Source organism: Apodemus sylvaticus, chromosome 15 (assembly GCF_947179515.1).
Source record: "Apodemus sylvaticus chromosome 15, mApoSyl1.1, whole genome shotgun sequence".
Taxonomy (NCBI): Eukaryota; Metazoa; Chordata; class Mammalia; order Rodentia; family Muridae; genus Apodemus; species Apodemus sylvaticus.
In genome coordinates this window covers 65,513,356-65,539,500 of record NC_067486.1, presented here as the reverse complement: position 1 = coordinate 65,539,500, position 26,145 = coordinate 65,513,356, and the positions used below count along the sequence as shown (strand labels likewise).

At 47.3% G+C, this 26,145-nt stretch overlaps 1 protein-coding gene across 5 annotated transcripts in view; it reads left to right on the top strand.

Annotated features, from left to right (window-relative positions):
* Positions 1 to 25,736, top strand: part of Mylk (myosin light chain kinase) — a 255,320-nt gene extending 229,584 nt beyond the window's left edge. For 4 of the 5 annotated variants that reach the window (XM_052159227.1, XM_052159225.1, XM_052159228.1 and 1 more), the window contains 7 exons: positions 1,199 to 1,416; positions 3,454 to 3,577; positions 10,793 to 10,945; positions 13,195 to 13,318; positions 19,122 to 19,251; positions 20,641 to 20,772; positions 23,647 to 25,736. In XM_052159227.1, the coding sequence (XP_052015187.1) occupies positions 1,199 to 1,416; positions 3,454 to 3,577; positions 10,793 to 10,945; positions 13,195 to 13,318; positions 19,122 to 19,251; positions 20,641 to 20,772; positions 23,647 to 23,900 (1,135 nt within the window). In that variant the 3' untranslated portion in view covers positions 23,901 to 25,736. The remainder of the gene's footprint in view (positions 1 to 1,198; positions 1,417 to 3,453; positions 3,578 to 10,792; positions 10,946 to 13,194; positions 13,319 to 19,121; positions 19,252 to 20,640; positions 20,773 to 23,646) is intronic. The other variant, XM_052159226.1, reaches the window with a different exon arrangement.
* Positions 25,737 to 26,145: the final 409 nt, after the last annotated feature.

Genomic DNA, 26,145 nt, shown 5'->3' with positions numbered 1-26,145 from the left:
TTCAGGACAAGAGGCGCCACCTGCTGGCTATGCAGGGTCTTTCTTCTCTGGTTGGTTTCAAAGTGTCTGTTCTAGCTCCTTCTAGTGGCCAGTGGCACTCACTGGCTGTTACCAGACTCGCATTTCCAGAGGAGTCATATATGGTAATGGAGATATGCAGGCTCTTGCGTCTTCTCATCTGTCTCTCTGGAAGAGTCAGTGACGTGGAGCCACTTGGTCCAAAGTCACAGCTTCTAAAATTTGGAGATGAGGTTCACAGCTGGCTCTGCGCATTCGTGATGACTCCCTATAGGAGAGCTTGTAAATACACTGCTAGAAGTGGTCTGACAGGCCACTGTAGAAAACGAGGTTGCTGACACCTGGATGCCACATAGGTCAGCGTGGGTTGGGCTCTAAGTCCTCTGAGGAGTGAGCAGGGAAAGTGGGTCTGGAGACCTGGGGTTGAGGATCAGAGAAGACAGCAAACCTCAGACACCAGGGCTGTGCATACACACAGGGCAGTATGCGGGCTACCTGAGGGTAGCAGTGGATGCCCAGCTATGAGTTCTAGACATGGAGTGGATTGCACACACCCAGCACACAACATCTACCATGTAGAAAGGCAAGGAAGGCATTCTAGCAAGACAAGTTAGCTATGGCTGGAGAGAGTGAACTCTCAGGGTCAGCAGATTTATTACAACCACTATGGAAAAGGCTACGTCCATCCAACCCCAGACATTTTACTGAGGATTCTCATTATCAAAGATAGCTTTCTGTTCCCAACTCTGCAGGTATATTCTTATATTCTATAAGAAAGTGACTATTTGAAATGTCAGTTCCCTGTACCTAAAAGGCACAGCTACGGTCTATGAGAGAAAAAGACTGCTAGAGATCACCCTTCTAAATAAAGCAATCTCATTCGTATTTTTCCATTTATGCCTGGCCTGAGGACTTCCCAGATTTCAGGTGCTCCCCTGAGCACTCTAGTAGCCCAGTAGGTGTATGTGTAGAAGAATGAATGGGACTTGGGAAATGTGGAAACTTGGCTCGTGCACACGCATGCACAAACACACACAGGCACACCATGCCATCCTGGCTCCTAGAATCCTATGGTATGACTGCACACACACCAGCCTACCTTGGCAGGACACCCTACCATCCTGGCCCCTAGAGTCCTGTGTTGTGACTGCAGTGCATTTCCTGCCTCCTGTCCCCACAGCGTGTCAGGGGGCGAGCTGTTCGAGCGCATCATTGACGAGGACTTCGAGCTGACGGAGCGGGAGTGCATCAAGTACATGAGGCAGATTTCGGAAGGGGTGGAGTATATCCACAAGCAGGGCATTGTGCATCTGGACCTCAAACCTGAGAACATCATGTGCGTCAACAAGACGGGCACCAGGATCAAGCTCATTGACTTCGGCCTGGCCCGAAGACTCGGTAAGAACCATCCACCTGCCCCGTTGTGGCTACTGTGTGGCGGCAATGGCTGTGCATGTTCTACACACTGCATGTTGGAAATGGACAATATCAGAGCCCAAGTCCAAGACCAGTAAGACATCTGGGGTTCAAACCCAGCCCCTACCACTCGCTGCTGTATCACTCTAAACCTCAAGTTCCTTTTCTGTAAGGTGGACTCAACAGCTCCTTCCCCATAGGGTTGTTAGGCTGCTAATACATGATAGCAGTGGTCCTTACACACAGTAAGCACTTTGGCCTTAACTTCATAGTGATGATGTCAACAGTGCTGGTGATGATGATGATACAACAACGACTATGATGATGACGATGACGACATTAGTGACAACAGCTCGTTTTGGTGGTGATTGCTCCTCATATCTGCATTATGTTACATTTTGAAGAATACTTTTGCATTCAAAGAAAATGTATAACCAGCCTCACTCATCCTTACTCGGAGGAGGATGGAGAATTTGTAGGCTAGGAGATAACGAGCTTCTTCAAAGCTCTGCCCAGCAGGTTCCACCATGGGCCAGCGACGTGCTGAGGCTGGATCCAGGGTCCCTGGGTCAGCACACTCCACTATCAGCGCCTTGCTGTTGAACCCCATAACTTCTGAGAGCTTCCGCAGGAGGAAGGTGTCGGGGAGTGATCAGAACCTCTTTCCAGGCACTGGAGGCTTTATGGCCAGCAACTGTGCCTCATGTGCCCCCACCCCGTCCCTTCCCCCTGTCCACCCTGCCTCTGCGGCTCACAGGCTCAATCGCTGAGTAGCATCCTCCCCTCCCTCCTAGACACTGTTCTGTTAATACACAGCCATGGGGCTGGGGTGAGCTAGTCTCTATTCCTCCACCGTGTAAGAAACAAGAGATACTTGGATGAGATAATGCCTGGTAAATCCTCCAGTCCTGGATGAGGTGATGCTGGTCATTCGGAGGACACTGAGAGCTCTGTGAGGTCCTCCAGGCCTGGTCAGCACACTGTAGCCAGAACCTTCCCTGACACTGAGAGAACATGCCTGTTCTACTCTCTCCTGCCACTAGGTGGGGTAGGGACAGTGGCCAGCACATAGGACCTTCCTTTGGACCATAACCACCAGTAAGTGGAACAAATAGGGAAGCACTGGCCTCAAGAGCTGGCAGCAACAGAGCCCACGGAACACAGCGTTCCCGTTCCTTGGTAGAGGGACACTGTAGAAACAGCAGTATCTGAGGACTGAAGAACAGGGAAGCAGTTAAAATGCAGCAGGCAGAATTAGGTGTGGGCTGTAGTGGGCCGCTAAGGCCTTTGTTTAGAATAGTGACATGGGTCCGGAGGTGTTGAACCAGACCAGATGTGGCTCCCAGCCAATGCCTAACCATTGCTGGCATCTCCTACCTGGACTGGACCACTAATGGACATCTCTTCTCCTTTATGGCCAACATATACCACTTTGGGATTTAGGGTTCCATGACTATTGTCCAAACAACTGGAGAGGAAAAAAAGAGGTTTAGAATAAATAGGAGAGGCCGGGGATGGGGAGAACGGAGAACACGGACCAGCAATCAGACCACCTGGGTCCAAGTTCTGGCCACCTCTGATGAGCTCAATGGGGCGGTGACTTCACTTCCCTGCACCCCCCCTCCTTTTGTCCTGAGTAGCATGGCATCGTCCCTATCTCCTAACTCTAATGAGAATGTGAAGCTGTGAAATCCTTTTAAGGACAAAGGAATTATCCACTAGAAAGAGAAATCCCTGTGAGGTTGGCAACAAAGATCATCTGACATAGTGAGTGTTAGTGTCACAGTCTACTTGAGATTACTGAGCACAAGTCACAATCCCTACCTTGGGGGATTTCTAGACACATGGGCCTGTGAAAGCACCACCCAGGGACAGGTACTTTAATGGCCTCTTCCCCCCAGCTCTGGGCATTTAAGGTGGGTTTATGGCTTGTTGGCTTTCTTAGTGTTTCTGGAAAGAGCAGGGCCTTTCCAACTCTGTGATATGCTGTCATCTGACCCCTCTCTCTTCTGGTTTCAGAGAATGCTGGGTCTCTGAAGGTCCTCTTTGGGACCCCAGAGTTTGTGGCTCCTGAAGTGATCAACTATGAGCCCATCGGCTACGCCACAGACATGTGGAGCATCGGGGTCATCTGCTATATTTTGTGAGTTCCAAGGCTCTTGATGGGGTGGGGAGACAGTGAGGGGGAGTCATGGAGACCACATCCTCCAAGCAAAAGGGTCATAGGTTGCCCTTCCCATTCGCATCTCTGCCAGCCCATCCTGCTCCTGGGCTCCCAGTGAGTGAGTACCCTGTACCACCCTCCTGTAGCTACATCTAGTGCAACACACAAAGATCCCCCCACCTGGGTGCCATACTGTCCCTAGTGATGGCCACCTGGGGGCTTTGGTCAGGCTCACGAGGTGAGAGGAAACCCAGATGGGATTCTGTGCCTCTTCACTGTCTTCTGAGGATGGATACCACAGTCCCTCCACGTCACTCACTCCAGTACATGTACTGGTTAATAGGCACTTGTAATGGAAAGGCTTATATGGGAACAACAGACAACAGAAATCAGTACAGTAATTAGAGTTAGCAGTGCTGGAGGGAAAGAGGAGAAGCCAACAGTGTATACCAGTGCTTGGCAACCCATAATGTACCTGAATTTCTGTGGCAATGCCTGAGACGCTACACTTATAAACAGGACCTGGGCGCCCATAGTGTTTGTCTAAGGTTACATTAGGAGTAACTGACCTCCATTTACCTTTTGTTGGGTTGTGCTGAAGCTTTGGGCCACAGTCATTAGCCTTAGAAGTAGCCCTTGAACTTGCGTGCAACATGCAGGTATGGAATAATCTCCCTAAAGTTCAGTCAGGAGAGTGCTTGCCCGATATGCATGGGGTACTGCGTTCAGTCTTCATTACTGCATAAAAACATCCAGACATTGTGGAACATATTTCAGTCCCGGCACGCGAGAGATGAAAACAGGAGAATAAGAAGTTCAAGGTTACCCTCAGCTACATAGCCAGCCTCGGCCACATGAGACCCTATTTCAAAATATATACATGTCTATTTGTATTAAGACAAGGGGTGGGGGAAGCCGGGCGGTGGTGGTGCACGACTTTAATCCCAGCACTTGGGAGGCAGAGGATTTCTGACTTCGAGGCCAGCCTGGTCTACAGAGTGAGTTCCAGGACAGTCAGGGCTATGCAGAGAAACCCTGTCTCGACAAAAAACAAAAAACAAAAACAAACAAAAAAGTGAGGGGGGGAATTAAGACTTTTCACAGAAGATTTAAGGAGGCTGGAGAGACGGTTCAGTGGTTAAGAACATTTTCTCTTTTTGCAAAGGACCCAGGTTCTGTTTCTAGCACCTCCCCTCAATCAGGTAGCTCACAGCTGCCCATGACTCAGTTTCAGGGGATCCAAAGCCACCTTCTGGCTCTAACGTGTGCCTATGCACATATGGTCACACAGGTTCATGCAGGTACATGTGTATACAAACACATGAACATATCAATTTTTAAAAAAATTAAGGAAGCTATCAAAGAACACAACCTAAGACATTTGGTGCCTTCAGCCCCCAGGGTGAAAGGTGACGCTTCATGCCCAGTTGGTTTATGGCGCACTATTAGAAAAGCTTTGGTATGGTGGGGCTTTCCATAGCCTCAGAGTTTTACGTCACTGTGGCCTGGGAGGACAGCATCGTTTGCTTAGACCTGTATCTTAGCATTTATACCAGAATCCCCGCTGTCTCTGCCTAGAGTCACCGTTCTCTAGGCCAGAGAAGAACCCGTGCATTTCTCTGCCTTCCCCTGTGCTCTCTAGGAGGAGCTGCTAGTGACTCAGGACACTGCCTGGATGCCCTCTTTATGTTCCTGGCTGAGTGAAGAACAGAGCGCCACAAGCTCAGCCTGTCTCTTCTGTCGCTTCTGGGCGAACCAGAGCTCATTTTGATCTGGGGGAGGGGGGGCAGTGAAACACTGAGCCCTGCAGAGCCTCGTTTGGTCAGCTCACTCCGGCCACACCCTGCCGGTGCCAGACTTAAGCTTGATCCCAGTACTTGCAGCACTGCCTGCAAGGGGGCTCCTGTGACACGGGGATCAGCTGACCCATGCATCTTTCACAGAGGCAGGTCTGATCTCTGCACAAACGCAGAGTGGGTGGGGGCAGGGGCTTGCTTGTATTGGACATCAAAGCGCACGGTGCCATGGAAGCTACACTGCTAGCCACTTACCATGGTCTGGGCAGGTGACCAAGTGTTCCATTTTGCCCAGAACTAATAGTTTCCTAGGACACGGGACTTTGAGCACAAAAATGGGGATGGTCCCAGGCAAACCAGGACGAATTGCAGCGGTAACAGGACCACTTGGTAAACGCTGACAATGAGCACATTCCTGTGTCCCACACTGGATCAGAGAAACAAATACAGCCAGGACCCCGCAGATCTTGGGTCCTCTTGTGCTTACTGTCCAAGGAAACACCATCCTTTCTCCTCAAGTTAGGGGTCAGTTCTGTCCGTTCCTGGTCTTCATGAAGGGACCCAGAAGGAAGTGACTGGCTTCTTTTAGACAATGCTACAAGTCTAATTCACAGTTACACACTACTATGGATGGCTCATTATCCAAGCTACGCATAAACCAGTGTATGACCTTATATCTTAAGTACCTACTATCTTAGGTAGTGTTCAGTTCGCAATGTTACAGCCTTCTGGCACATTTGTTGTTGTTGTTGTTGTTGTTGTTGTTGTTGTTGTTTTAGAGAATTCTGTGTATTTTCCATTGGAAATGTTATCTGGAACTTGGCTTGCTGGGTCAGTAGAGCACTGTATTTTAAAATAACAATTATTGTAGATACTATCTTACCCCCCCCCAATGCTTACTAGATTGCTTTTAAAGTGAAGACTAAGAAATAAAACCTTTAAAAGAGATAAGAAAGATAACCTCGGTGCGCAGGCATCAGCCTGGAGTCAGGAGTGAAGACAGGGATTGGAGGGAGGCAGCGAGATGGCTTCACCCAGCTCAGTCCTGAGGCCTGCACCCTTTGCTGCCTCAGTTCTCTGGACAGCTCCTTAAGGGCTGATTCAAATCTGGGAGGTCTTCTCTGGAGCTAGGTTCTCTCAGCAGAACACAGGATACTAAAAACAAACGTTGAAGCCTACAGTATGGCTTCCTCTAAGCCCTGATGTGCAGAACTGGAGCTGCTGCTGCTGCTCTGGGGGAGGCCCTCAAGTGCCCTGTGGCCTCCTGTGCCCTGCCCCACCCCTCCCTTTAGAGCTGTTCATCTGTCTAAGCAGTTCCTGTGCTGGCCCCTTGTATGGAAAGCCCTCCTGATCCCCATCTGAGACCAATGAGCACTGCTGGACACCACTGGCCAGATAACAATGTGTTCAGCACCCATTAGTGATGTACCACATATTCTACCAACTGCAGCGTCACAGCTTGGCACTGCAGGGGCATCCAACCTCATTGTGGGAATTGGAATTCTGGGAAAATCCAGCTCAGGAATAAAGGCAGTTACTATCTTTGCATAGAAACAATGGCAGCTCTGAGGCGATTCTCCTGAAGGGAGGGATTCCTTGGCTCTCCTTCTGTCACACGCTTGAGGAGAGCCGCTCTTGTCTGAGCCCGACTCAGCCCTTTTCTTCCATCCCTGCCCTTCCTACCTTTGGTCCTCATCCTCCAAACTCCACAGCCATACCTTCCTCCCACTTCAGCTCCTTGTGAAGTACTTGCCACACCCCAAAGAGTCAGGGGTCATCCCCTAACACTGTATACAGGAAAATGCCCAAGGGAAGAGAGGCACATGGCTGTGGCCTCAGTCTGCACGGCTGGAACTGGGCTGCCCTCACCTCTGCTGAAGAAGATTCATTCTCCCAGCAATGAATCTGATTCCCTGCTTCTCTCATCCCTTATCAAACCAAACTGCTATCTTCAGGTTTTGCTTCCCAGAAACTCCAGCTCTGGCAAGCATGATTAAACCCGCAGGTTTAGTCCTCAGTTCTTCCCATGAATCTGCTCTTTCATATTGTCCACTGGGGATTCTTAACGTTGAAATGGGATAAAGCCTAAGCCTTTCTGAAGCACTCAGTAGTTCTACTGGCAGGCGCGCGGCCCCTTAACTACCACTGTAGCCAGATCATGTCTGTGATTTTAAAGACAGTAATGAAGCAAGCGTAGTCCAGGGGATATTCTCGTGTCCTCTACTCTCCTGACACCCCACCCTGAGGGAAGAGCAGGCTCCGACCCAGAGTTGTTAACGGAGTCTGCTTTGGGGAGACTAAGAATTAATTGATGCCAGACACGGTGACCTTAATCCCACCACATAGGAGGCAAGTGGATATCTGAGTTTGAGGCTAGCCTGATCTACAGAGCAAGTTCTAGGACAGCCAGGGCTACCCCGACAGTGTCTTGAAAAATAAAAGAAACAAAAACAACAAAAAAATTAAGCCATTAGGGTGCCCGAGAGTTGCTTCAGCAGTGAAGAACACTTGCTGTTCTTGCAGAAGACTTTCTTCCCAGGACCTAGGTGGCAGCTTGCAACCGTCTGTAACTCCAACTCCAGGGTTTCTGACACTCTCTCCTAGCCGCCTCGGGCACCAGGCACACGTGTCACACAGACATACATGCAGGCTCCCATATACATAATACAAATGAGAACTGAGCAGCCCAGGCTGGGCGATCTAGCAGACTGAAGGAAGCCTGCCTTGGCATGCATTCAGCCCCAGTTGGTTGCCCAGCGCTGTTAGAACACCCTGGAGGGTAAGCTTGATGACTCGGGTTTGAGAATGAATGTCAAGAATCCACATTCTTGAGAGAGAAACCAAGTATCCAAGAACTTGCCCAGACAGATAGCAATTTTATGAAAACTGGTAAGTCCTTTGATTTAAAATAAGATAACACTGGGAGTAGGAGTGTCCTATAGCATTTGTATATTTGCTAACTGTTTGTTTTTTTCCCCAAGATAAAAATACACATGACCCTATGTGCAGATTCTAGCATTAAAGTCCTAAATAGGAAAAAAAAATAGAAACTTCAAACTAGGCATAGCTATATATACCACCGCAGCACCTGTAAATTAGAAGCAAGAAGATTATGAATCTGAAGCCAGCCTACACTACAACTGCATACTGAAACAAGAAATATAACTAGAAACACAAGCATTACTAATTCTACCTTATCCATCTTACTGTATGTACCAGTATTGTAAGTTTCTAATTCAAGGGGAACTCGGGCAACTGAGGGCCTGGGCAGGACAGAGTGTTTCAGATGGATGTGCTGCCAGGAAGGAGCGGTGCCAAGGCCAGAGGCTGGGGCTCCCTATGCCTGCAATGTGGACAGCGACTCAGACCTATCTGTGCAGGATTCCAAAGCCTAATTAGGAAAGGAGGCAGCAGAAGGGGCCCTCTCCGCATCCCTCAGCAGCTCGCTGTCTGCTTTCCTCGCTGTCTTTTGGAGCTCTGCAGGACTCAGCCCCTCCTTGCTTCAAACAGAATATGTAAAGGCAAGCAAAAGTAGGTGCCCACAAGCAAAGACAGGCTGCATCTTGGTGGAGCCTGCTTAGACCACACACACACATCACATGGAGATGGAGGGAGCTGGGGTCCCCAGGAAACCCACCTGATCAAAATGGTATCAAAATGGAGTAGTGCATGACAGTGCAAACTCAAGGCCTAGTAACCTCTTCCTCAGACCTCTTGGGCACGTGACCAGAAAGGATTTAGATTGCCCTCGTGAGCTTACGTCAGCACCTTGCTTAAGGAAAGCTACTTGCAATAGTTTGGTATTACTCAAAACCACAAGTATATTAACTAGAGTGAGAGAACCCACACACCCCCAGCTCTCTAGTTTCCATGCTTGCACGAAGCAGAGGGCTTCTCCGGGACCAGCCTTCTCTCAGTGTTTCAAGTGGGTGTTGTTCAAGCCGTGTTCGGGTACAAGCAGATTTCATAGCTGAGGTCTTGTCAGTTCTGAGCGCTCCAGCAGCTGTCAGTGCATTGTTGATTATGAGGATGGATTAGTAAGGATTTGCAAGAACGATGTTCATAAAACCCTGATGGAAGAGGGCCCTAGGTATATTTTCATGTGGTTTAGACAGGGTCAGGAGAGGCATACGTATATGCTTTTCAAACTGAAGAAGTGGGGCAATCTGTTGAAGTGTTATTAATAATTTCAAGATGGTGGCAATAGAACACTAATGCTAGACTTGAGGTACATCTCAGGGTGGGATGCGTAGGTCGACATGCAAGGTGAAGGGATGGCTTGCAGAAGAGGTGCATAGAAGTCACGAGTGAGAACACAGTGTGTTCTGTTTGACTTTGAGATCACTGTCTTCCAATCGTGTTTGGCTCAGGCTATGGGGAGATAGTAGAGGTTATCTAGACCTGTAGGATATACATGGTGCCAGATGAATCCTAACTATGGACTGCCCAGTGTGCTAGTGGGATGCATACAACTTCCTTCATCTACATAGAAATATGAGCATGCAGCAGCAGTCAAGGGTAAGCCTGGGGACCCAGGCTCCAAGTTTCACATCTCAATGTCTGGGAATCTTTGAGTATGCCTCCTAACAAATTCTGGGCCTCACTTGCCATCGCTATATAATGAAGAAGTGAAGATTACCTGTGTTCCAGGGCAATGTGAAGATTAAATGAGTTCATCTATTTCAGATCTTTACACTGCAGGTGACAATGCGTGCTCAGTGCCTACTGCTGATGAAGAGGGGACAGGGACCATATAGACCTGCATTTTAGAACAGGAAGCAAAAGTGGTCTAGAGAGTAGGGATAATGCCCCAGGTCAGCCACTCAGGTGGTAAAGAGGCTGCACTCTGTCCTCTGCCTCGTAGCCTGTGTTCCAGTGTGACATAAATACCACAGGCAGCCGACTCCTCCTCGCTGATTGAAAGCCCTCATGTTTATTTGCCTAACATTTGATGAGTCATCCTTGTATGGCGCCTCCCCTAGCCCCTGGAGCTGGAGGTTATAAAGTAGAAGGAGACTAGAGAAAGTATACAGACTAGATGGGAGGGAGGGACCCACTGAAGGGTCTATAAGGCGTGAGGGCCAGCCTGCGATCGAGATAGAAGAGGGAGAGGGAAGGGTTTCTCAGGTCGATTTTATGCATACTCTGTAAATTAATCAAGTCTCCCACCTCAGCCTCCTAGGGGTTGATCTAGAGGATCTGGGTTTGCCTGGGCACAGTGAGTGACTAAGGGGAGATGGAGGTAGAAGAAAAGGCAGGTGCAAGAGTCATCTGGTGTATGCTTGGAGTGTGAGGCTGAGCCCGATCTTTGACCTCAACACTCACTTAAAGAGTCATGCCTCCCACCCCTCCCAGCCCACCCCCCCCTTCATTCCTGTTCTACTTCTCTTGTCCCCAGGGTCAGCGGACTTTCCCCTTTCATGGGTGACAATGATAACGAGACCTTAGCCAACGTCACTTCAGCCACCTGGGACTTCGATGATGAAGCGTTCGATGAGATCTCTGATGACGCCAAGGATTTCATCAGTAACTTGCTGAAGAAAGATATGAAGTAATGAGTGGGGACAGCAGTCTCCTCAGTGTCTGGCTAGTTCTGGGAGGCAGGGTCTTTATCTGTGACGTTGCCCTCTTCCTGATCCTACACCAGTCCTGTATTCCCTGAAGAGGAAGGAGTGTCCAGTGAAGGCCCAGCCAGTGGTTATGTGGAGTGGTTCCGGCTTCCTGGTGCAAGGCATGCCCCCACACACACTTTAGAAGAATAGAAACCCTACTGGATGGGTGACCCTTTATCAAGAGTCTCAGGGAAGGGACAGCTTCTCTGTGAGGATTGGCCTTTTATAGTCTGACTGTGGCCCTTGAAGTCCTATAGACCTCACATGCCCTCTTCACGGCTCACAGGAGTGGGGGTGGGGGTGGGGTGGGGGGGAAAATGCCTGCCTAACTTAAGCATAGATAATAGAAATAGTCAACAACCCACTGGAGGGGCCTCTTTATATCCCCAGATTATTCTAGCTTGGTGTTTCATTCACATTGAAATCATTCCTTAGATATGGCCCAGTTTCTTCTAACACACAACACATTGGTGAGCAATGGATGCTGGGATGCCCCTGCCTTTGATGGCAACCTGTGAAGAACGGTGAAACAAGCAGCCTTTATCATAGTTGGAGTGAGGCCAGGTGGAAGAGCTGGGCAGGGGTTACACAGCTTGTTGGTGTATCTCTTCAAGTGAGTGGAGTCAGCTAAACTAAAGCTGTTCCTCAGGAGAGACACCATGGTAGGGAGCTCTAGGGTATCATGTACCATTCTATAAATGAGTATCCAGAGGCAGAGCCTGTTCCCAGTACCCCAACTCTACCCCAGGTCTGCATGGGATTTGGCAATAGGGGACAGTTGGGGCCATGCCGAGAGGGGTGGTGTTGACATAGGTAGTGTGGCGAGAGCAGGCGAGAGGCAACCGCCTCCAGGGATAGGCGAGAAGTTCAGAGCTAGCAGGTGATTTCACAACCTGGCTTCCACTTGTCCACCTGGCCTGTGGCTCCCTGTGCTACAGCTTGTTACCTCCTACCCTAGGAATAGAACGTTGCTATGGGAGGGAGGCTCTTGGAGAACCTCTTCTCCAAGAATATCTATGTCTCCAAATGCCCATTTATCTGAATCCTCTTGAGCCTCCCAGACTCAGACACCCTAGGTGATATCCACATTTCCTCACAGTGCAGTCCCTGCCTCTTTGTGGCCACAGTTGTGTCAGAAGTAGGCATGACCCCAAAAGAATCTGGATGTCATGGGAGTTTGGATTCCCTTTCAAGGTGAAGGTTCCTACTCCCAAGATAGATTATCTCCCTTCTGATAACTCTGGCCCAAGAATGGCTTTTGTAAACTAAACTTCATTCATACATTTGATAGATGAGGCAGTGTATATACCTCATTTTTCTCATCTGCTCTTAAAATGATTTAGCAACAGACTATATTGGGCATCTCTGTGCCCATAAAATGGACTCATCGAAGAACCAGCTTCATCAATTAGAGTAAAACATTACATTCTTTTAAATCCTTAAACCTGGCATACCTTCCACCAAGGACCTGTGATCTGTTTGTTTTTTTTTAATGTCTGTGATAAAATTATACAGCAAAATGTAGACATTGAAAGGTTGTAACTCAGCTTAAGACGTCATGATCCCACTCTAACGACTCCCCCACAGAGCGTGCTTCTCTCGCCACCTTTCTTCCGTGTTAGTGTGTGGTCCTTGGGACTTAGTCTTGTTGCAAGTGAAGTAATGCCCCTGAAATGTTTCCAGATTCTGAAAGCTCTTGGAGAGATGAAATGTAGTTCTTAAGCTCCTGTAACTTAGGAATTGTGTATAGGATACACCTCTTGGGAGTGTCACAGGAAAACCTGATACTCAGCCACAGTATAAGATGTAAACAGGATTCTCACAGGTTTGTCATAGTGTTCCACTCTCATCCCTCTTTTAGGAGGCCAAAGGGTCACAGGTCAGGTCTACATGTGACCAGCGGAAGGGCAAACCTCCCTGGAATATGGTGCTGGGCCTGTCTGCCTTATAACCCTGACCCTCTTGGACCACAGAAGTTGAGAATCTGCTGGTGGTTGGGCTGGGTCCAGTCAGTGCACTCAGACCAAATGGGGGAAAGGGCAAGCACACAGTGCCCTGGTCACGGTGTGTGATCTGGGAACAGGCAGGCCTGGGCTGTGCCCCGTGTAACCAGGGACAGATGGCATCCCATTTATCGTCTCTGAGGTCCCCTCCTGCTCAGAAATCCTCTGATCTCTGCCTCCATCAGAAACCGTCTGGACTGTACCCAGTGCCTTCAGCACCCATGGCTGATGAAAGACACGAAGAACATGGAGGCCAAGAAGCTGTCCAAGGACCGGATGAAGAAATACATGGCAAGAAGAAAGTGGCAGGTAATGTGGGCTCAGTGGGGTAGGGTACTGCCCTTCAGATTAGCTTCATCCTAGCCCAGGTGGCTCTATCTACACTCCATGAAAGTTTGAATTTGTTTCTACGATGACTTGTGTCCAGTGGGACAGTTGATTAAAGTGCTAAGTTACTAACGTCCTTGAACATGAAGTCCTTATCTCAGAGGAATCGCCATACCTTCTTGGTGTTCTTTTTGAGACCAGAGGCCTTGTGCAGCCTCCCCTCAACCAGGCTAAATTGCTAACGGCCATGTCTTCCTGGCTGCCAGTGACCAGCATGACCCTGAAGGGTATCCAGCAGTCCTGGAGATGCTGGGACCCTTGATGGTGAAGGTCACATACTCCCTGTGAGAGAGGGAGGGAGCACGCATGCTCCAAAGAGGAATCAAAGATAACTTAAGGCCTGGTAGTTACCTTTGCTCTGGATTTATGTTCTTATCTGTCAAGTAGGAGTAACATGGGCACTAAAAAATTGTAGAAATCATGAGACAAATTTTGAAGGTTTTTAGGACAGTACCTGGAACATGGTGACATTCTGCAATCCCGCCTGTAGCTGATATATTTGGAGGGCTGACCATGGATCAGAGTTTATTCAAAGGATTTTGTGTATGTGTTAGGTTTTATTTTTCCCCATTTGCTATGATAAAACACCCTTAAGAAAAAGAGGGGTTATTTTGGCTCAGAGTTTGAGACCCAGTCCATTATGGTGGAGAAGGTGTCAGGAGCTTGGGGACTCTGGTCACATTGTAAGGATGAAACAGATCAATGAACTGCCAACTTGCTTTCTTTGTATTGGTCTAGGACCCCAGGCTGTGGAAAGGTTTTGCTCACAGTAAGTGGATCTCCTCACCACAGTTAACCTAATCTAGATAATCCCTCACAGACAAATCCAGAGGTAAACCTAATCTACACAGTCCCTCACTGTCCAGAGGCTGATCTCCTAGATGCTTCTAGATCTTAACAATTTGACAATAAGTATTAAACATTACAAATGTGCCTGTGCATTGCTTTTAAATCTTACCATTGTAGCCATTATTGTCCTCACTTTACAGACAAACCAAGGAAGAGAGGCGATGAGGGGGCATCATCCAGGATTACAGGGCTCAGCAGAGAAGCCAGGAATTAAGCCTGGAATCTGGCTCCAAAGTATACAGCTGTAACCAAAACAGAACTGATTCTAAGAACAAGATGGTGACATTGCCATCTGAACCCCAGGGCACTTAGCAGCGTCTCCATCTGTCTGACACTTTCTTTCCTCACAGTTGGAATTGTAAAGCTCCCGGGCTTCTGGGGAGGACATGGTTTCCATACCCCAGGGATGTACAGTGCGGTGGGAAATCAAAGCAGTGTCACATAAAAGAATGCAGGCACACCAGGAGTAACACATGATCAGTAGAGCCTCAAGACCATATATGTATCCGAGGGTTTTACCACCGTGGCCCCGTTCCTGAAATAACAATTCTGAGACTTAATTAATTATGAATAAATTCTTAGGCCTGAAGCATTTTCACATTTCCCAACTAGCTCATAATTTATATAATGTTTATTCTAAGTCCTGCCACATGGTTAGTTACCTCTCCTTGGTTTTATACAGTCTGTCTCCTTAGAGTTCAGGGTGATTCTCCTCCAGCACCTCACTGTATCCCAGAATCCCCTTTCGCTACTGGAATTCCCTCCTCCTATATCCTGCCTAAGCTAATAGACCAAGAGCTTTTTTATTGACAGGTGATGCTTCCACACAGAACACAGGAGATTATCCTCACACATATATGTGAGTATGGATGGAGAAGGGCCGTTCCACTAGAGTTGACGGTTATAAGAGTCTTCAGGGGAAGGATCTGGGAATGTAGTAGAGGCCATAGTTAAAGTCCAGAAGGAAGGGAGCAGCAGCCTGAGTGGAGGAAAGGGCAGGTGGAAACTGGGCCCACCTTGAAACTATGTAGGGCTGGACATAAGGGCAGATCCTTTAACTGGAGATCCAGGGCTGGGAGACTCTGGTCACTACTACACATGGGACTAACCACAGTTTCCTTAGAAAACGCAGCCTAACATATGGGTTAGGAGCTGGGGAGAGACCACGAGGACTTGCAGCTGAAGGGTTTCAGGGACTTGCATCCTGAGCCCACAGCAGCCAAAGAGCCTTGCTACAGGGAGGTCAGTTCTTGCTTGAAAGAACTGGGTTGATCTCCTGACTCCTCCAAATGCAAGGTAGGTTGGAACACCCGTCTCTCTTACCACCTGGGCCTTTCCCGTCAGAGTAGGAAGTAGACTTAATTTTTTTAAGGTATCTACAAAATCAAAGTTGCCTTTGTTGATGGTCCTCTGGCCACCAGATGCCAGAGAATTCTTCTGGAAAGACAGGAAGAGAGGAGCAGCCTTCAAAGAAGCAGGTCTAACTGGATCTGGCTTGCATGGGACACTAGTTAAGAGCAGCCCTGTCACCTCAGAATTATCTGTAAGTGACTCTAAGCCAGGAGGGTGCTAAGCCCAGGGCATGGGCACAGAGAGGAGCGGTGGGTGTGGGAGAGAGAAGGGTTCCATCTCTGCGGCCAGGAAACCACACCTCACAGCTCAGCCCTGATCACCAGGCTTGCCCTTTCCCGGCCATAGGCTTTTCTAGAAGGGAGGGGATCAAATTTAGAAAAAGAACCTCATTTCCCTTTTCTAATTTAAGTGAAAACATTTGGAAATGACTTTTCTGAAAAACTGCACACAAATTAGTCCACAGAAATCTCACTTACCATGAATGTCCCCGGGCTTAATTTCACTGAGAACGATTCAGCTGTGCTGACCTGCTGTTAAGTTGCTTCCTTAGGGAAATCTCTTCCGAATTTAAGCTCCAGTTGCAGAACCTTGCCCCCCCCCAGAAATGGGGGGCTCTGTCTCAGGGCAGCCACGGGAATGTACAGCAGGACAGGGGCGACGGGCAGTGGGCTATGGGGGGGGGGAGCAGCGTGGGGCACACGTGGCCATGCCAACTCCAGAAGGAACCTTCTAACAACTCCCCTGTTCTGATAAGAGGCCCCCCAAACAGGGAACTAACCTGGTAACAAATCTCTCCTTGCGGGGCTAGGTGGGGCCCGGGTGTCTAATCATATCATTGATCTTTGGGTAAAGTTATTCTGAAAGAAGGCATGTTTTCAATTCATACGGAAAGCCTAGTGCGAAGCTGTGTGCATGCAGTGTAGCGATTGGGGTAGGTTGGGGAGGATAGCAGGGCTTCTGTCTGCTAGCTAGATGTAAAAGACTGCGTGTGGGAGGGACAATAGAAAGAAGAGTGGGAATTAACGGCCTACAGTTAGACACATTTATTTTCTAGAAACTGCAGAGACCCCAGAAATGTGTGTAAAAATAATAGGGGATAAAATATTAGAGTCTGCTCTATATTTTAATATGGAAATATTAATACAGACTGTTCTTGACTATCCTGTACTTGCCCAAGGCTCTGTCATCCTGAGGCTGTTGTAAAGATGGGCTGGTACTTGGGTGACCAGCTTGCCTAAGTTTACCGGGCATTGGTTGTTAGCACTGAAAGACCCTAATCCTGGGCATGAACAGTGGTGGGCCGACAGTCCTGGCCATCCTAGCTGGCTCTCCATGAGCTAGGGAACGGGCACTGAATGCGGGAGGCCAGGGCAGCCTCTGCCTGCCAGGATCACAGCCTTAGCCAACCTTGTCCTCCCAACAAAGAAAGCAGCTCTCACTGAATAGGCTCAGAAACTGAAACTTGGCTCTGCTGATTTTTGTTCCAAAATTTCCAAAGGTCTCTGTGAAGCCATAATCAGGTTTCAGCTCAGGGACATACAAATCGACTGGACAGTGCTACCATCCTTTCTGTTGGTTTCCAGAAAGCACTTTCCAAAGAATGAATTCTGGGGTTGACTATTTTTTTTCTTACTAAGCCCTTGCAAATATCCCCACTTAAGAAATGAAATGAATGTCTCTGTCTTCTGGAAGTTTGTCCACATGACAGTGTCTGTTCCTAATGTATTTGCTACTCTGTCTGAAATACTGGAACTTTTGTTTGCCTCTTTCTGATAAGTCCATATTAGTAACATTAGTTACAAAATAAAACCAAGAAAGAAGAAATGAATCATCTCTCCACAGCATGCAGTGAATACAATCCCAACAAACCCCACCCCACATGTCTGGAATCAGAGTCAGTGGGCTCAGGGGCAGAGTGTGGGGTCCTGCTACCTATTCCTGAGCAAGAATCAGCAATCCTTTGGGAAAACTAAAAATCCAGGCACCAATCCTCAGAGAAGGAAGAACTAACTTGGACAAGATCATAGAGTAGTAATGAGTGGTCAGAGAACTGGCCTGACTGGGAAAGAATGATCTAGGTTCAATGCTGAGTCCAGAACAAACCAGTATGTGATGCAAAGAAGGCTAGTCAGCTGAGAAGGGAGGAACTCGGCTGATTATGGAGTGAGCTGCTAAGATCTTGACCCCACTTATCAGTGCCACCTTATCAGTTCCCAGGACAAGGTAGGTTCCCATGAGAAAAGTTGGATTTCTCACACTACAACCTACAAAGCCATCAGCCAGACCACCGGGTAAACCTGAAGACTGCCGCAAGTTCTCCCTCTGCAGGGCTAGCACCTTCTCTCTCCACCCTTCCTTGGACCCCTGGGTTCTTTCACTGTGGCAGCAGAGAGCCAGGAGTATGCCTACACTCCACAGTACTGTGTGCAGGAGATCAATGGCCAGATATCAGAGCCAGTTTAAGTGTTTGTCCAAAGTGGACAAAAATAGGTTGTAACAAGGAGGGCAGAGTACAGGGTGGAAACACAGTTATTGCAACAGCAGCTGCTGCTGAAGACACAGACATAGGCACATGTACACACGTGTGCATGCATGCCTTTGCACGATCCCTCAACATTCTGAATTTCTTGACTCTTGAAATAATCAGTCTTTTTACTGAGAGCACTGGCTTTCCAAGCAGTCAAAATTGTGAGGCGTCACTGAAATGCATGAGTATGTAAAAATCAGTCCAGGAAGAAAGCAGTTTTGCTAGCACAGTATGAAGTCCACATGTCGAAGCACAGAACTTTCACAGATATGATATGACAGATCCTTATACTGTTCAGCAAAAGTTTCACCCTCTCCCAAGTGGCGCATTTGGGTGTTTGTCTCAGACACGTGAGTGGACACTGGGGAGGAACAGTTCTACTGTGCAACTATAAACTGGCCCTGGGGCCAGCCTGGGTGTTTCCTCAAATCTCTGAAGTATCTCAATCATAAACAGAACTAAATGGGACCTTGGAGACCATCCTGTCTAACCCTTTCTTATACACAGAAGGAAACTGGAGCCTGGAGAGGCCAAGTGGCTTGCCTAGGGTCAATAAAACGCTGCTTAATTTTTCTGGACCCGTGGGGTCTGTAGTAACTGGCTCTTTGGCCACTTGGAATCCTGTTGCGGACATTGGTTTATGAGGAACAGCCCCACTGGACCCAGTCAGCAATAAGTCTTTGGAGCTGTCTCAGGCTGCAGTTGCTTTATATAAACTATCCCTTTTATGGGAGTTGAAGCACAGTATGAAAAGAGTTTTTGTCTCATGTTGACCTTGTTTAGTCACATTAACTCGCACATCAGTTCCAGAACCCATTCCATTCTCTGAACATCTTCGGACACGCTGACAGTGTGAGGAGAGCGAGGCTGGGCTCACTCCAAAGGCCCTGCATCCAGCCGCTGCTTCTCCCAGCCTCGGCTCTTCACCTCTGATCAGAACTTGCAAACTGGAACCAGGGACACCGCCTGAGTCCAACCTCCGAATCTCTTTTCCAGAAAACGGGCAATGCTGTGAGAGCCATCGGGAGACTGTCCTCTATGGCTATGATCTCGGGGCTCAGTGGCAGGAAATCTTCAACAGGGTCACCGACCAGCCCCATCAATGCAGAGAAACTAGAGTCTGAAGGTAAGGCTTCTCCCAGGCACTCGTGGGAGAAGAGTTGTGGGTAGAGGAACATTTTAAGAATCTAGAATTTAGTTTGGGTATTTAATATGCTCTACAGTGATAAATTCAGAAGGACTTTTGGGGTTTCCCTGACAACTATTAACTCTGGTAATTATTCTTTAATTGTTAACTATTTTCAGAGCAAAAGCTATTATTTGTTTGCTAGAACTAGATGATCGGCCTCTTTTGCCTAAATTTTGTGGAAGACATAAAAAAGCCTTTATTAAGATATTTTTTTCTTGATTATAAATGAGATTTTTTTGTATACTGATAGACAAGAATAAATAAAATAAAATCACATATGGTTACATAACATTTTAAAAATATCCTACCAATTTCTGTTGCTTTATGTTTTTGTCTTAAAGAAAAATTAACTCATACATTCCGTGACAGCATTTATACAGCTGAAATATGTGTGGCCTGGGCAAGCTGGTCAGTAGGCCCCTCCTGGAACTGATGGGGTTAGCTCCTTGCCACCACATGCAAAATGCTGCCTCAGCCATCTCCACAGTGAAGGCCTTGGCCTTTGGTGTTTTAGACATTCACATGAAGACCCTTATCTTCTTGAGGCAGATACCCCTCATGCCCTTTGTGAGGAAGTGTCTGCTACCCACAGGTGGGAACATGAGTCTAGAAGAGTTTTGAGCACAAGGTAGGGTAGACTCCTCTGGGGCATTCTCTTAGCTTCCGACAGTCTGCAGCACTTCTGCTGCTCCTCCAGGTGAGCCAGACACTGTCTGAAGGGACAGGAGAGGACACAGAAGCTCCTCCGGGGCTTGGTTTTACCCTGGACCTGTCCCACATCCTGGTTCTGCAGCTGTGTACCTTGAAAGCTATGGAAAAACCTCTCTGGCTAGTCACGGGTGTTCCGGAGCTTTCTCAGAAGCTGGGGCTAGACCCGCCTCAACAGGAAGGCCAAGCACCAAGATCAGAGAAGTTGTGGATTCTGTCCTCACACCCTCCACCAAATCCTAAAGTCCATGAAGTTCAGCCAAAAATCCTTTTTAAAGATGACTTTCCTTTTCAATGTGTCAGCATCAGGGAAGGGGGAGGCTGAGCAGTTCCCTCTTTTGGGCACAGTGCTCTCGGCTGCCAGAAACCATTGGCAGCAGGCCAGTTCATCCCAGGAGAAAGCCTGCTGTGATTCACTTCCCTAAGCTGCACTGTTTGCTAAATTATAGCAACTTTGAGAGAGAGAGAGAGACAGAGAGAGAGAGGGAAGGAGGGAGGGAGGGAAGAAGGGAAAGAGGAAAGAAGGAAGGAAGGAAGGAAGGAAGGAAGGAAGTTAGTTTAAACCCAGGGAGAGAGCAAGGAATGAAGGAATGACCTGGCCCCCCCTTGATCTTCTAGAAGATGTCTCCCAGGCCTTCCTGGAGGCTGTTGCTGAGGAAAAGCCCCATGCCAAGCCCTATTTCTCTAAGACCATTCGTGATCTGGAAGTCGTGGAGGGAAGTGCTGCTAGGTTTGACTGCAAGATTGAAGGTAAGCTCTGGGCAGGTCTTTCCTTACCCCACATGGGGGTGGCTGCACACGGCACCCTGGCTAAGATGTCAATCCTGTATTGCCTGAAGTGATAGGAATAGCCAACCCCAAAGGGACACCGGGTCCCTTTACCTTTGGTCCTAAAGGGCCAGTTTCTGTTCTCCAAACTAGTGCTGCTGATCGGTTACTTTCCCACAGGCCCAGTTGATACTTTGTGTATTTATATCAGCCTCTAGATCTACATTAACAATGGACTCCCACAGAGCTCCTTGGCTGTGGGGGCACATGTCACAGATTTTGCAAGCCACTGATGAACCATGCAGGTTGCCCATAAGAGGCTCTGGAAAGACGGTTGGCACAAACGTCTGACGACCTGAGTCAGCCAGCTCAAGAGCTTGTCAGCAGGCTGTGTGACCTTGGGTGGTGAGCTAACGCTGCAGCATGCAGGTCCCTCATTTGTTAAATGATGTGCAACGTCTGGAATGGTCCTGGGGGTTCTGTGAGGCCACCTATGTGGCGTGTGTGAAAGTAGAAACCTGTTAGAGTGAAAAGAAAAATGGTAGGTTGTAAGGGCGAGGGCGAGCAGGCACAGGGCTGTGCAGTAAGGAGAGCCGGGACCCTGCAACAGGGCGAAGCTCCCAGTCTGGTGTTGTTCCCTGTGTAACCTCTTGTGTAGAGCCTCTGCTCCAAGGGGCAGTGCAGCCACAGTATAGTGAGTGAGCAGAAAACAGAGACCTTGGGGATCTTAGAATGGGGCCCAAGAAATGAGCAGAGCTGAGGACAAAGCCTTTCTGTTCCAACAATTACAGCATTCTAACCAGATAAGTGCAGGTTGGGGCAGGCCTCGCCAACACAGCAGAGGGTTATCTCCTATCATGCTCTGACCGAGTACAGCATAAACCCTTCCTAAGCAGCTTCCCCAAGGTCACACAGCCCAGCATGGCAGCCAGAGTGAGAGTGCCTTGCACTGCTGTGAGACTAACCAGCAAAGACCGGGACTCAGTACCTTTTGAGTAAAGTAATTTCTGGAATTAGGGAGGGAAGGAAGAAACAATCTTTCTTCACCTTTTTCTTTTCTTTTTTTTTTTTTCTCAAGTGGATGACTTTGTAACAAAGAAACCTAGAACAGCCCATTCAGGAAAAGGGTCTAACATAAAGTTACTATGTGGCCTAGGACATACATGGTTCAGCAGGACAGAGAGCTGTTGCCTGGCATGTGCCAGGCCCTGAGTCCAATCCCCTATACCACACAAACCTCTATACACACAGACACTGACTAGCATGAGTCTTTTTTTTTTTTTTAGGAGAAAGGTCTTGTTGACCTGCTTTGAGCAGGCCTTGAGGGAGGAGAGCAATTAGGAGCAGTGTGAGAACATTTAAGGGAGCTGCTTAAGGGGAGAACCTGAGAGGCAGCTCAAGCACAGCATAGGATGACAAGGCGGCCCAGGAACCACCTCAGCAAAGGGGATATTGGACTTTTCCAAGTTGTGTGGGTCTGGTGGGAAGTTGCACGTTGTGTCTGGTCTTGTCTATACGACTTCCATGCTTGAAATCAGTTACTGAGTAGGATCAATAATTTCTCTGGTAGCTTCAAGGAGGAGGGGCTACAAGGCCAACGGCCAGCACAATTTAACTTGGAGTGTGTGTGTGTGTATGTATGTGCAAGCATGTGCGTGTGCCTGTGCATGAACATGTGCTTGTCAAAGAAAAACAAAAGAGAGTCTGTCGCTGCTCTCACTGCATCTCCTGAGGTTTTTGTCCTTTGAAATTTTGAATGTAGCCTGGCAGCGAGGTCGTCGTCTGTTGTGCGTTTTCTCTTTGAAGCGATCTCCTTGGTATTTGCATAACTTCTGACTAAACTAAAGCATATGGACGCTGTTCTGATAAAAACAAAATTATACTTGAAAAGAATGTGAGAATTCTTGAGCTTTGTGTATAATTTTATATGCTAGGGGCTACATTTTTTTTTTCCTCATCTAAAAATACCTCTACAAAATTTAGGAACAAGTCAGTTGTAATACATTACATATTTAAAGATACACATAAGCAAAACTGGTGGTGGATATGCACACACACAATCCTAAAATATATAATACACATGTATTTATGAGCTTTTACTCCATATGTTTTTTAACATTGGTATTTATAGAGACATGGCTAGACAGAAGGGCAGCCAATGGGATCTCTCCCTAGAGACAGACAAGCAGATTACCTGTTTAGGAATCAGACTAAGATAAATTTTCTCTTAGCAATATTACCTACCTCAGCCTGACGTTTTATATAGCCATTACCTGCTGTGTGGAGTTAATATTTGCATAGTATAAACTAATCCATTTTAGGTTTGCAAATGAACTCTTTTCACAAAATCATATCATACAACTATCACAGCCTACTTTTAGAATTTGTGCAACTCTTTAAAAGATCCCTTGTACCTGTTAAGCTTGTATGTGTCTAATTTCAAAACATTTTACTTTCATCGAGAAGATGCCTAGCCTTGGTTGTACAGTTAGGATCTAGACAATATTTCTGCAGTGTTCCACATCATCTGGCAATGTGGCATTGTAAGAGTCATGGGCAGTTCATGTGCACATCTGTAATCTCAGCACTCAAAAAGGCTGAGGCAGGGGGGTTGAAAGTTGGAAACTAACCTGGGCTTCATACCAAGACCCCGTCTCAAACAAAAGCAGACTTAGAATATTCTATTTGAGGTTTCTGCAATGAGTCTTGGCAACATATGTCCATAAATATGGAAATGTTCCCTAAGAGTCAACCTCGTGTTTTAATCCACAGAGGTCCCTTGAGAGCCTCTCGATTGAGTTAATAAGAATATCAGATAACGGAATTTGTAATTTGTGTTCCCTCCCCGTGATGCAGGATACCCAGACCCTGAGGTTGTCTGGTTCAAAGATGACCAGTCAATCAGAGAGTCCCGCCACTTCCAGATAGACTACGATGAAGACGGGAACTGCTCGCTCATTATCAGTGATGTCTGTGGGGATGATGACGCCAAGTACACCTGCAAAGCTGTCAACAGCCTCGGAGAAGCCACCTGCACCGCAGAGCTCATTGTGGAGACCATGGAGGAAGGGGAAGGGGAGGAGGGGGGAGAGGAGGAGGAGGAGGAGTGAAGCCAAGCCAAACAGAAGCAGTTCCAAAGTCATTTTAAAGGACTAATTCCTTAAAGCTCAAAAAACTCAAGCTAGAAAAAGGCACCTGGTGTGGTAGATTCTCTAGTTGGTCTATTTGGAGGCTGAGTCATCAGCAACAGCGCTGATACCTAGGAGCGTTATTGATGGGCATTACTTTGAATTAAATAGCACCTTAAAACACTAGTGCAGCTAGATTCCATTTGGGGAAGATCACCAGCAACTTGTCTAACCGATTTGATTTTTAGAGAGAAAAATAGAAAATACTTACCTGGAAAAGGTCAGACGCATCCCAATTTAATGCACCCTGAAAAATAAAGTTGTCATCGGCCCCCCGAGCCTCCTGCTGCAGCTCAACCCAGGTCCCCAGGAAATAGAATGCCCAGCCCCCTCCTACCCAATACAGAGAACCAGCCTTGTCCCATCTTGCAGTGTCTTCTTCTGAATGCAGTTGAGCCATTCTGACTCAGGAGGCGCATTGCCTTCCAACTCTACACTTTCAAGCTCTCTGTTTCTCTCCCCATTCTTCCTGCTGGGTTTCCTGGCTCTCATCCTGGCCCGAGTTACAGCAATGAGAGCATGTATTTTGTTTCTGCTATCCTGAAACCAGGTTCCCCTGCTCATGGCCGACTCTGGCTGCCTTGGGGGTGGGGGTGGGGTGGGGGGATCTCCTCTCCTCTAAAATCCTTAGAAAACTAAACTTACTCCTCTTTGCAGACTTCTGGCAGCTTCAGACATTTGCGTGAGAAATCATGAAGGAAAAAAAAAATCCATGCTAATGTGCTTTCCCCTCTTAAGCCAAGATTCCTATTTGTGCTGTTAACAAACTGTCAGCCTGCGTGTGCCGTGAAGTCTTGCACCCGGATGTTGAAAGCCCAGTTTGCTGAGGTGCTGGCTTTAATTATTTCCTGGGCACTATGAAACTGATGCCAACTAGTGAGCAACTGTAGGACTACTCAGTGTGCTTTGGGATCACCTTCTAGACAGTCTGAGTTTAACCCATCTTCATTGTTAACACTCTTCAAAGAGCTTTGGCCTGCCTTCTGGGGCACACCTTGAGTTTTCTTCCTGAATGTGCGTCACGCTTTGCCCCCCCAACCTTGAGCTATACTCTTAGACCTGCTCAGTGCACTCAGACTTGCATCTCTAGCAATTTTTTTAAAAACTTTCTTTCACTTCATTGGCACTTAATTGTTTTTCCTTATAAAACATTTTGGAGGTTATCAAGAAAGACCATAAAGTGATATCCTAGTATGTTAACTCTGTGTGTGGGTTTGAGAGTGTGTGTCTAACATTCCAAATGCTTTATTTTCTTTTCCACTGTTTGTAAAGGGCAGCAAATTAATATTACAAAGGATGTTTTAATAGTTCCTTAAAAACCAACTTTAAAGTACATCTGTGCAGTCCTACACAGTACCAGCATTAGAGATTTGATACTCTTCTTGGCCTCCTTCTTCCTTAGCTGTTTGCTGCTGCATTGCCAGTACTTTCCGTGTTTTGCTTCTTAAGCAGTTTCAATATCTTTCATTATAGTCACAATATTGCCACAGTTTATTATAATAAAGGGGTTTTAATTTGGTTTAGAGCATTCAAAGTGTTTTTCATCACTTCATGTTTATTATTATAATCTTCGTATGTATGTTGTGTGTATGTGTGCATGGGTGGTTATACGTGTGTTTATAGGGTAATGCCTTCTTGGGATTGTGTTACTGTTCTCTCAGTTTATTATGCCATCCAAACGGTGAACGAGAACGCTACGACTGTAGTTAGCTCACAATTTTTAAATAAAGGATACCACAGTGCATGGTGTTTGTTCAATCTTTGTAGACTTCTCTTTTTTTTTTCATTACTAATTGTAAAGTCTGTGGATTCCTCTTGGTAATTACAGCCAAATATTGTGCTGCATAATTATGAAGAATTGGCTTCTAGAGCTGAGGAGACATCTCAGCTGGTAAAGGGCTTGCAATACAAGCACAAGGAACTGAATTCGGATCTTCAGCGTCTGTGTCAAAGCCAGGCTCCGCAGTGTCACCCAGCATTGTGAAGGCAGAGATGGGAAGATTTCTGGCTAGCCAACGTAGCAAATCAGTGAGCACCAAGTTCAATAATAAACTATCTTTTAAGATAGACAAACAGACAAGTTGGAGAGCAATTGAGGTGGACAACAGACATGAACATAAACATGCAAACATGAACACACACACAAACACAAACACGAGCATTGGCT